Below are 12,442 nucleotides of genomic sequence, written 5' to 3'. Positions count from 1 at the left end.
TTATTTGGTCTATATAAAAAATATTTTTTCTCCTCCTTTATACCCTTCCTCTCCCCCAGAATAAAAAAAATAGCGAGTGGATTATCATATAGCATCAACGAAATCTTGTGTTTTTGTGCTCCTTGTCCTTTTGAGAGCCATGTTCTGCTAGTTGACTCTATCCTAATACTTATTTTAAGGAATAGTTTCAGTATGTTCTCATATGAGGTGGATTCTCAACTCCTGTGAACTTTTTACAAAAGTTAAATGTTTTAGCTGTTTTTTATGGAAAACTTGGAAAATTTCAACAAAGCACGCTCAGTTTACTCTAAGTGGAGAAAAAGTATATTTATTGATATCATTTCTTCATTTAAATTTGACATTTGTCTAAGTAGTTTCATCTTTTTCTTTTTTTGAAAATAACCACAAAGGACTGGTGCAAAATCTCCAAACAGTAAACTGAGCTAAAGACTGTGTTCCCATATCATTTCAAAAGTTATTCTAGAAGAGTATGCCAGTGATCTACATGTAGAGCTTTTTGTAAGATACAGCACTTTAAATCTAACAAACTCTCATCAGAAAGAAGCACTGGATAGGTATTCAAGGAACTTCAGATTGATTTGCAGTGAAAGAGCACTTAATATTTGTGGATCAGATCTGTTGGCATCAGGCCAAATTACAGCATCCTGCCGGGTACCACCTGTCAGCTGAGCCCCAGAAATTGTTTATACAGTCAACTACCAGGCACTGCAAAATGACTTAGAGTAACTTGGACTACAGTGAAAGTCTAAATATACTTTGTTTGGCTTGCCTTTGCGACAAGCTGAGATGTTTACACAGACATTTAACTTCAGGTGACATGTAAGAACATAATTAATCTTCTATTAAGCTTGACAAAGTGATATGGGGACATTCTAGATGTCTAGCTAGGAGTGAAAAAGCATAGGATTATTTAGTTCTTTTTAATTGACAGGAAGTAGAGTTCCATTTGTCTACAGTCTTCTGTCTCCAGCAACAGTAAACAGTAGATACCTCAACATGAGTGTAAAAACAATGCAAACAAATAATACTCCCCCTGTGTATTTCCCTAGACTCAATCTTCTGCATCTCAAGGGTTTCTTAAGTCAGAGACATTTCCCATGGATATATTTAACAGTCCTTGGTGTATTTCTTGACTATTTGGTGAGACGCTGCTTGATGGGCAATCCCAAACAGTGGTGCATTTATTGGTTTACTTGTTGTTTCTGCAAGTGGCAAATTTTACAAATCTCTGGCAAGAGCAATATAGAGGATTCTTGTCTTTTTTGGAGGGAAGTTCCTGTTTAAATGTAGAACTCTGACCGTATGTGATCTGGTCAGAATAAAAAAATACAGCTTCTGTTATATTTTATTTGAAACAAAAGCTTTGAAAGTAGTAACCTCAGTGCACTTGAAATTATCTGGCCTGAATCCCAAGGGTATGTGTCCATTTATGTAGGAAAGAACAAATTTTTATGTTCCACTTATTGTTGTTTTCATAAAAATGTTACATAGCAAAGCACCGTCCATGAAGAATAATTTATACTACCAAACATTTTGTAAACAGAGGAATATAACCACCACATAGATATGAAGTTATTGGAATTGCATTGATTTATGCTGGAACGTTAGAATCATACAATCATAGAATACTTAGAGATGTGAGGGACCTTTGAAGGCCATCTGGTCCAACTCCCCTGCAATGAAAGGAGTGTCCGCAGCTAGATCAGATTGCCCAGGGCCTTATCCAGACTTGCCTTGAAATTCTCCAGGGACAGGGCATACTCCATATCTCTGGGCAATCTGTTCCATTGTCTCACCACCCTCTGTGTAAGAGACTTCTTCCTTATATCCAACCTAAATCTACCCTCTTTAAGCTTGAAGCCATTTCCCCTTGTTCTATCACCACAGATCATGCTAAAAAGTCTGTCCTTTTTTTTCCCGTAGCTCCCCTTTAGATATTGAAAGGCTGCTGTCAGGTCATTTTGGAGCCTTCTTTTCTCCAGGATGAACAGCCCCAGCTTTCAGCTTGTCCTTGTAAGAACAGCCCCATCTCTTTTAGCAGATCCTTGTAGGATCCTTGGATTATTTTTGTTAGATGTATTTCATTAGACATATAGCTACTAAGAACATCATCATTATATTACCATGTTTATAAATGCTAAGTATGGACAATAGTAATAAAGCATTAGGAGAACAAGCAGAACCAACTGGTGACTGACATATAAATTAGTCTGTTTATGTATTTTGATGAGAACATGTCCATCAGTCTACAAGTTTCATATTATTTTTACTTCACAAATTATTATTATTATAAAAGGAGTATATCTTTCAGTTAATATGAAAAGATAATAACTTCTCAGTCAATATACTCACAGCTAAATTCTAATTTTATTTTCAGAGTATCAAGTACCAACTTGATACAGCTAAGTCATAGTCTGACCAACCCAACAGTCTAATAAACAATAGAAAATAGGCGTGGAAACAACCTTCCTCCCAATGACAGATTCTTCTGTTCTTCTCTAACTATTTATTTTTGTCTTTCTGTTCATCATCAAGATTTCTAATGATGAAGATTCTCTCTTGTAATACAATCTATTGCTGATTTTGGCTACACTAAGCATCAGAAAGTTTTTCTTGATGTTTAAACTAAGTCTATGACAATTTAGCTTAGTCCCATTTTGTTCTATCCTTTATTACTGGAAAGAATGGATTCTTCCTTGCATTCCTTTGAAAAAAAATGCTTTCTTTTTTTCAGCAGCTTTCTTATAAATTTGAGATTTTTAGAAATTCCCTTCTGGTAACGGCAATGGTAATTAAAGAGCAGTGCATAGGATTTCACAAAACATAAGTGTGCTTTATTCCAGAAGAGCAACTGTCTACAAGAGTGACTCATATTTACTTGTATAGCTTACTTTCAAACAATCTAGCAATGTAACATCTAAATTAGTATTTTTTTGAATAATATACTATGTGACCTAAGGATTGTTATTGCAAACAGAGATGATAGCATTCCTGATAGAAAAATTATTAATTATAATAGAAAATTATTAAAACTGGGTTAGTCACAAAAGACTGTAAGACTATCCTCATTTCAAATAAGTAACTAAGCATTTGAAGTTGACAGCAGCTTGAAGGAGCTACCTGCATTTCTAAGTAAAAACTTTCTTAGCCTTCTTGTGAAAGCCTCCTCTTTATCACTTCATTAGTCACTTTAATATCTTTCTTCTGCTATTATTTCTCATAATGTCTACCTTTCGTGATCCATATGCATGATTCAAATGTCCCATGGAAATGATTGCCAAAAGTTATATCTGAGGTTAAAATCTTACTGCTATTCCAAATGGTCTTGATGCTCATTTGGGAAATCCATTACTTTGTAATGAAACATAAACAAGATTCTTCAGTAGAGAAAAATCCTGTGAAAATTAGGAAATAAGCTATCATCTAACTATCGGGAGTCTTTCCTTGTTTCAGATTGTCTCACAGCCCAGGAGCTGCTTTGCTTGCTGCACTGGCCAGTGTTGCAGATTCTCTTTTAGGTACTTCAGTTTTATGTTCCCCCATTTCATCATAGCTACTAAGAAAGGCACTGCTTCTATTCCTCTTTCCCCAGTCTATAAAATTCAGCTTGTAGGAAAAAAAAAAAAAAAAAAAAACATTTCAATTGCATTTATCCAATGCAATTGCATAAATTACTTTGGTGTTGAGACATGCATTTAGAAGTTTTGTGATAATCTGAGACCCTATGGGAGTGAGGAGTTTTTAGAGGACTACATGGTAAGAAGTGAGAAATAATCAAATGAAATAAATAAATAAATAAATAAATAAACAAATAAATAAATAAATAAGGGGAAAGTTGTTTTTTTGTTTGGTCTGGTTTGGTTGGTTGGTTGGTTGGTTGGTTTAAAGAAAGATACATGCAAGTAAAGCCAGCATCTTGATGTAGTATTAGGAAAAATCTTTTCAAAAAATTGAACAGCCTCACAAACAAGTCCAGTACAGAAGGCAAAAACAAATGCTTACTAAAACATATTTTGAAAGAAGTAATTGTTTAAATGTCTGTGATGTGAGAATTAAGTGGGTCCTCACAAAATATTTGTAAAGTCTTATGTATCTTTGAATCTTTTTATTGTTTAACACAGATTTTGAATAGCACTGCAGAAAACCTTCTCCCCAACAAGTCAGTTCATGCATCTGTTGCAGTTCCTTTAAGATGAATGAAATGGTATCTAGCACAGCTTGACATATCTTTATCCCAGCACTGTAAACAGAACTCAACTGCATCTGTGTTCCAGCTTTGAAAAATGAGGATTAATTTTCTCTGTTTAACTTTGTCTTAAGTTTCTACAAGATTATACTCTTGTTACAGTAAAACATCATCTGTACAGCTTTCTCTTTCTTTGCTTATTACCCCCTTAGGTATATCACTGTAATCAAAGGGAGGTCAATTGTATTCAAACAGAGGTCTGCCAGAATTTATCTGGCATAAATTTTTCCCTTAAGATTTCACTATGAAGTGTTACTTCTGAAAAAAAAAAAAAAAAAAAAAAAAAAAAAAAAAAACCACTAAGTATTATCCAAAATCTAAGAAATGACTTTACAAGGCTAGAAACATAAATTATGTGAATTTGAATACAAGAAGTGTAAACACTGAATCTATAGGCTAATCACTGCCAGTGTTTTATCAGTAGTAGTAGGGTATGTTTAGGATACTCATAAGTATCATAAGGAACCCTCATAAGTGTGTTCATTATAGATTGATAAAAGGCTCACTGTCAGTAAAAGGATACTGGAAGATTCACTAGGGCAGCACCCATTACTAAAAGGAGCTTCTCACAGTTTTCAGAATTTAGAATGGGAGCCACACTGAAAATTAAAATTCTGTATTTCAGTCCACAGTGGCACCCGTGGAGTTCAATAGCCTCTCAATAGACAATCATTGTTTGCCTTTACTGGTGCCTGAAATAGGTTTGCAGGGGGTCCTGGACGACTTATAATGCTGGGATGACTTTTTTAAAGCAACAAGCATCTAGCCATGAAAGTAACAGCCATCACCTAAACTTCATGTCTTTATTTGCCTGAAGAAATAAAGGTAGTAAAGGCAAATATATTAACAACAATGTTATATGGAAATATGCATAAAACCTGTGCTGAAGATTCAAGAAGACTATAGGGCTCACTATGAAGAAAAGCTGCAGAAATCTTTATGACAAATAGAGCTTCTAACCACCAAGGTCAATATGTTCTTGGCATTGGGAGTATTAGCTCTTTGCAGCCTGGGAATTCATTCTGCCTTTCTCAGTCTGAACCAGGCATCTTCCCACTATATTACATAGATACTCTGTAAGGTATTGCAGAAAATATATATATATTCCTATCAAAATATGCTGCAAAACTCCCACTAACTTCAGTGGAGTCAGCATGTCACCTAGTTTATCTTTGTCAATTTGTGTTCTGTAATCACATTGTTGCCAAGTTTCATATTGTTTAGAGTTTTCCTTAAAACTCAAATTCCCCTTACAATCTAAAATTCACCTTAATATGAAAATGTTTCAACTTTTCATACTGTTGAAAAACAAATTTTGTGTAGGTTTTTTGGTTACATTTTCTTCTGTTTTTTGGTGCCTCAGGGCTCATGGAAGCAAATCATCAAACTCTTACAGAAGGGATGCTGCAAATGTTGTTCTGGGCTCTTCCATTCTAACACACCCAAGTAGTTTGAGTGGGATACTCTCACTGCGTTTGATGTCTTCATCACAGTTAACTAATTTAGAGTTCTTCTATTATTGGAGATCTTGGGAATCAAGTGAGGTTACTGGTTAATCTCATCTTAGAGCATCTACTTAAAATAGATCTGAAGAATCACACTTTTTTACCACTGGTCCCATTTTCTCCCTTGGTTAAAGACATACAAACATATCTTTACTACAGAAGTCTAAAGGCAAGCTGATATTTTTGCATACATTGTGCAACAAAAGCTGTGCTCATAGCAAGTTTGAATTTTCTGCATTCAACCATAAAAAATGTTAACAAAAACTCCATCACTGTTAGTAATATTCACAAGTACTTAATAAGTATGCCTGGTTTATTGTCAGTGCTCTGTTAACAAAGCACTCACAAAGGTGCAGGTATTGCTCTACATGCATTTTCTTTGCCAGAAATCTCAGGTTGAAAAGTTGCTGAACTGTTGCATTTCTTTTTAGACCTAACTTCTCAGTTTACTGCTCCTTCAATTATGCCAGCTCAACAGATTGTGAAATCATTCTGCAAACCAGACTGTTTTGTTTTCAAAAAGCAAATATCTATTTTTACTTTTTTCCAAAATCTACATCACCTCACTTTTCAGAACAGTCTCACAATGCGGCTTAGGAGCAACAGTCTAGAAGCACAAGAGCTGGGGAAGACTTTTCTTGCCCCATGTTTCTGAAAGAATAAAATATATGAGACTGCACTCAGAGTTCAAAGTGTCAGTGAGAAGGAATCAGGGAAAAAACAGGCAGGGTAAAGGTGCGGAGAAGACAGCACTTTCTAATCCTACTTGTGATACCAATCAATTGTATTTGTAATAGCTTTTCTTAATCAGTGATAGTCACTTAAATAGCAATATTCTACTACCTGCAGACAAGTAAATATAGAGCCTTAAAAAAACACATTGGTTCTTTAAATTTGAATGGACATTTGTCAGTTCTCTAAGTCCAGGTGAGAACTTGGACAGAAAAGTGAACAAATCTCACATGGATCTGAGGTAGGACTTTCCTGACACTAATGACCCCAAAGTTTTTGTGTTAGGCAAATTTCAAAGTGGCTTAGGAAGCTTGAGACTGAATATATTTTTTACATTCAAAGCAGTAGGAAAATCTGGGACTGAATGCAACTGTTCATGCTCAAACTGTGCGGGTGGTGAATTCACCTGGATTGAAGTTGGCCATTCTGACACCTGACCACATGAACCGACTAAACCATCTGTCCATACATAGGTATTCTGTTTATCTCAATGTACACCGTTATGAATACTAATTATATTTGACACTAGTATTGTAATAACAGCACAGCACGACCATATTCAGAACCTATGCTTGCCAAGAACATCTTACCTGTAACCAAGTATAAACTTGCTGAGCAGCAGAAAAATTACAGTCAAAGCAACAGAAAAAATATCAGTAAATAAAATTAAATCATATCTATGTTCAAAGTAACCAAACAAGTAAAATTATGCAAACTCTTTGTGAGTTATTATCTTATTATGGTATGTTTACAGGAATTGGATTAACTGTGTTACTGTTTAAACATGCAAAGCAGTTTGTTTGTCTTTATTGTTCCTGCTTCACATTCAGTATATACAAACAGGTGTTAAATACTTTTCTAGATCTGTAAATCAGTGTATTCTCCAGCACAGCTGGCTACAGAAAACTACCCTCACCATCTCTATTCCAAGATTCTTTGTGAGCTTTATGAGCTTGTTCATGCCAGAAGTTGCTAATCAGCTAAACTTAGAAAATGGAAGTAATCTTAGTCTCTTAGTAGTCTTGCAGATAATTGTTTTTCTTTAATGGTTTCAGGCTGGTGGTTCGATGCCTGTGGTCCCTCCAATCTCAATGGGATGTTCTATACAGCTGGACAAAACCATGGAAAGCTCAATGGTATCAAGTGGCACTACTTCAAAGGCCCCAGCTACTCCTTGCGTTCGACCACCATGATGATTCGGCCCTTGGACTTTTAAATAAATCTTCCAGTGGTGAATCCAAGAACAAACCAGAATGCCACTGCCCTCAGCAGCACTACTATCTCTGTCTGAGGTAAAAGGTGAAGGGCTTCATGAAAGCAACATACAGGGATAGGGATGCTGCAAAGTCACTTCATTGTTACTCAGTAGCCTTCAAAAACTGCCCTTCAGTCACCCCATGTCTTGATGGCTTGGGTAGGCTTGGTTTAGAAGAAAGTGTCTGCAGAGTTTTTCCTGAGAAGAACAATTGAATCCAGTTACTCTAACTGAATTCAATGTCTGTCAGTTGGTGGTGGGCTTTTTATGTTGTTGTTTTTTAGTGCTGTTGTTGTTTTCTTAAAAAAAAAAGAATATATATATAAAACATGCAAAAAAAATACCAGGTTATTCAACAACGGCATCAGAATTAGAAACTACGAAACTCTTAGGTCCACTAAGAAGAATGTTTTTTAAAAATGAAATGCCATTATTATGAAAAAAAATAATTATAGAGACTCCTTTTTTAAAACTCATGTTAAATAACTGAAATTGACCACTCCGAATATCATTTTTCTAAAATGAACTGAATTTGAATAAATGGATGATTTATGTTAATCCCAGAGTCCAATAATTCGTGCTAGTATTATTTTTTATTAAATCCTTGAAGGACATGTTTCTCATAAATAAACTGAGTCCAATGTATGAAGAATGATAAGGGTAAGAAGCATAAATCAGTTGCTCTGTAGAGGTAAATGAGATAATTGACATAATCTCTGAGCTAGGATTTATAGCGTGATAACAAACGTAGATGAATTTTGAGCTTTTCCCTTCTTTCATTAAAGGAGGCCTGAATGTCACATATAAAAATTGATGGAAGGTTAAGGGACTATGAAATATTATCCTAAAGAAAATACGGGATTTTGCATGGAATATTTCCATTGAAAGTACACAGGAAGGCAACTTGCTAGGTTATATAAAAAATGACATAAATGCTTGGCTTAAGTCAATGAATTCATTGTACAATATCCTTGCATGTGCACAATTTATGATTAATTATTTTACTTTTATACTAAATTTTCATTTTTTCACTGTATTATTACATTTTTGTGAGTATCAGAAGCATGCCAGTTCTTCTCAGTGCTTAGGCTACAACTATAAAAAATATGCATCGAACTGTATAGAAAATAAGGAATTGTGAAATGTAAATAGCATGTTTATATTTCCTGTGATGGTCATTTAATTTGTACATGCAGCCCTGACCCTACTCAAAGAGTGCAAAGCCTGAAAAGAATATAAGTATTAAAGAACTTTAGAAGACTACTTACAGTTTTCTACAGTCAAAACAAAGAATTCTGTTGTATTAAAATGTTGCAGAATTGTGTGGAAAGATGCATAATTCAGCTATAGGTAACTGTGTCCCTGTCACAACAATCAAAAAAGTAGTTAAGTTGCCCACAGTCCCTTGAGATTTAATCATGTGAATAAAGTAAATCTGGGAAAGAAGCCTGTGCTCATTCTACTTCTGCTATCAAAAAAAAAAAAAAAAAAGTAAGCTTGACCTTGCTCCCATTTAAATCAAAAGTAACATTTCTATTGATTAAACTAGGACCAAGATCATGCTTATAATTTGAATGTGGTGATTGTGCTTGTCTGTTTGTTGGTTCAGCTGTTTGTTCGTTAAACTGTTACTGAAATTGGGCACAGTGAAGATCAGATATGTTAGCGGAGTAACTGTTTTTGTTTCCTTTAGCAGTTTATTTTAATGGAATGGAGAGAAAAAGGGGCTTGGATTTTTTAAACATCCCTTCCTAAAGATCACAAAGCCCACAAGGTTCTCTGGTTTTGCTACAACTTGATGTTTGCTTTTTTAAAGTGGGAAGCTCTTTCTTTTTGTGTATTTGTATATATTTATATATATATTTGAAATAATCCTGCACAGGGGTTAATTTGCTTTTTTCTGCTGAATAAGTTACCAAACTACTCCTTACTCAGCAGTTTCTTCGCAGGGCTGCTTTGTCTCAGTTTCTAGCAGTTTTATGAAATGTTCTTCATTTATGTGCAAAGACTGAGGTCCATCTTCTGCTGCATTCTCAACAGATATATTTCCTAGTCTCCAAGTTTGGAATGCAGTTTTTGCAGAACGTAACGCAAAAAGCAAAACACATTTCAAAATCAGCAGAATGATATTTACTGTTTATTTATCTCAGTTTGGGAAAAAAAAAAAAAATGGATTTGATTTCCTATCCTTTATAATAAAACATTTCTTAAAATTGCAGACTCCGTGATTTCATTTACTTTGAGCATGCCTTTCTGTGACAGGCTGACAATCTTTTACAAACCACCTCTTCCTCTTCCTTCCTTCCTCTAAAAAACATTAACAAATCTATTCAAAGCATAGAAAAAGAGTCTAATTATAGTTTATCCAGAAATAAGTGTACACTATTGGATTAAAATACATGTTTCAGTCTTGATTCAATTTTCTCAATTAAACTAATGGGACTGTATTTCTCTCATTTTAAGTTCAGATCATACAACTCTAACAGTCTTTAAAATAAGATGTGGGGTTTTTTTAATGCAAAGATACAAATAGAACTGTGCTGCCTATTTCTTTTGCCTTTGAGATGTTTTTTATGATCCCTTTGACAAATTTCCATTGACCCCTTCACCAGTGATGCTTCTTGCTCTGTTTGTATGCCTTTTAATACTACGAAGGTCAAATTTGATAACTAGTGAATTTTTCCCCATTTTCTCAGCTTTCTATTAATTCAGCTTGTGAATTCCATTCATTCAGACCAAACTAGCTTTTTATTATAGTTTTAAAAACTTCGAGAAATAGATTTATAAAAGCACATTTTTGTGCCCATTGCCCCTTGTTCTACTACTGGGAACCTTCTCAGTCTTCTCTTCTCCAGGCTGAACAGTCCCAGGTTTCTCACCCTTTCCTCATAAGGGAAATGCCTCAGGCCCCATATCATCTGAGTATCCCTCCACTGGACTCTCACAAAGTTCCCTGTCTTTCTTGAAATGAGGAACACAGAACTGATTCTTGAATGTCAATCACCTGTCCTGGGCCTTCCAATTATCTTCCATTGCTTTAACCTGTGGGTTAGCTCCAACTTGATTCTTGAAGTGGTCAAAGTTGTCTCCCCTGAAGTTCATTTCTTTATAGAAAAAACAGCATATGTCATGGAAGAGACTAGAATTGTCAATGCCAATAGTAATAATAAAGTCACTATTCACACTTGTCATTTAATTGGACAGGCAGCCCAGCACAACACAACAGTTCACTTCCCCCCTCCCCAGGCGGGATGGGGGAGAGAATCAGAAAAAGGTGAAGGAAGTCAGTTTTTGAGATAAATACAGTTTAATAGGACAGAAAAGGAAGCAATAATAATAATACTTATCATGATATACAAAACATGTGATGCACACATCCATTGACCAATGCCCAGCCTGTCCCCAAGCAGCAAGCAGCCCCTTTTACCAACTCCTTGCAGTTTTATTGTCCCACATGTTGCTATACAGTATGGAATATTCCTTTGACCAGTTTGGGCCAGCTTTCTGGTCCTGTCCTCTTTCAGATTCATGTACACCTCCAGCCTCCTTGCTGATAGGACAGTGTGAGAAGATGATCTATGATATACTGTACAGAAGATCTATGATATACTGTAAGCGCTGAAATATCAGTGTGTTATCAACATTAATTTTCTCCTAAATCGAAAACATGACAACATATCAGCCACTACAAATGAAATTGTCATAGAATCATAGAATTGTTTGAGTGAGAAGGGACCTTTAAACGGCATCTACAATCCCCCTGCAATGCATATGGTCATCTAAAGCTAGAACAGTTGCTTAGAGACCAGGCCAGCCTGGCCTCGAATGCCTCCGGGGCAGAGAATCCACCATATCTCTGAGCAACTAAATCCTGTGCCTCATCACTCTTACTGTAAAACTTTTTTCCCTTATATTCAGTCTAAATTTCTCCTGTTTTAGCTTGGAAACATTTCCCCTTGTCCTATCACAGCAGACTCTGCTAAAGCATCTGTCCCCTTCTTTCTTATAACACTCAATTAGATATTGAAAGAGCTCCATCATGTCTTCCTAGAGCCTTCTCCAAGATGAGCATCCCCAGCTCTCTCAGATTGTCCTTGCAGGGGAAGTGTTCCTTCCCTTGGATCATTATTTGTTGCCCTCCTCGGGACAAGCCCCCACAAAATTAACAAAATTGCAGCCAAAATCAAGACAACACATCACAGTTAAATATCTTCTTTTGTAAAATAGGAATATACATAATTTTCACAAATCAATAGATGCATTTTTCATCACACATAGATCATAGTTTTCAATATCCTTTAAGGCTGGATGTGTAATTTAAATGCACATTTTTCTAAGTGGCCTAGCATCCAGTACTGACCTATTAAGCAAGCAAGTCATCAACATTTATAGTAAAAACGTTTCCAAAATACAGTTCCTTAAAAAGCCCTTCCGGCTACAATAACAACATCTTTTCTTTGCAGAACAGCATCTCAAACCATTGCTTCAAACAGTCTCCCTTGGGACCAGTACAGCACTCTTTTGTCCTTTGAGAAGAGCAGACATGAAGGAATAATTGCAGCAAGAGCTCAATACTATAGGTAGGATCAAACTTAATTTACAACCAGACCATGCTGAGTTGTACCACAAGGCATTCCTACCAACCAGTTTTTACAAGAGCAGGACAGCTTGAGGAGAAAGGCA

At 35.6% G+C, this 12,442-nt stretch overlaps 1 protein-coding gene across 1 annotated transcript in view; it reads left to right on the top strand.

The window, feature by feature from the left end:
• The window catches only part of ANGPT1 (angiopoietin 1), a 160,580-nt gene extending 150,470 nt beyond the window's left edge, over window positions 1-10,110 (top strand). Inside the window, exon 9 of the mRNA XM_031591130.2 lies at window positions 7,560-10,110. Within this exon, the coding sequence (XP_031446990.2) occupies window positions 7,560-7,720 (161 nt within the window). The 3' untranslated portion in view covers window positions 7,721-10,110. The remainder of the gene's footprint in view (window positions 1-7,559) is intronic.
• Window positions 10,111-12,442: the final 2,332 nt, after the last annotated feature.

This window comes from Phasianus colchicus, chromosome 3 (genome assembly GCF_987193195.1).
Source record: "Phasianus colchicus chromosome 3, bPhaCol1.hap1.1, whole genome shotgun sequence".
Lineage (NCBI taxonomy): Eukaryota > Metazoa > Chordata > Aves > Galliformes > Phasianidae > Phasianus > Phasianus colchicus.
Note: the sequence above shows the minus strand (reverse complement) of the source record. Positions and strands in the feature narration are given on the sequence as shown.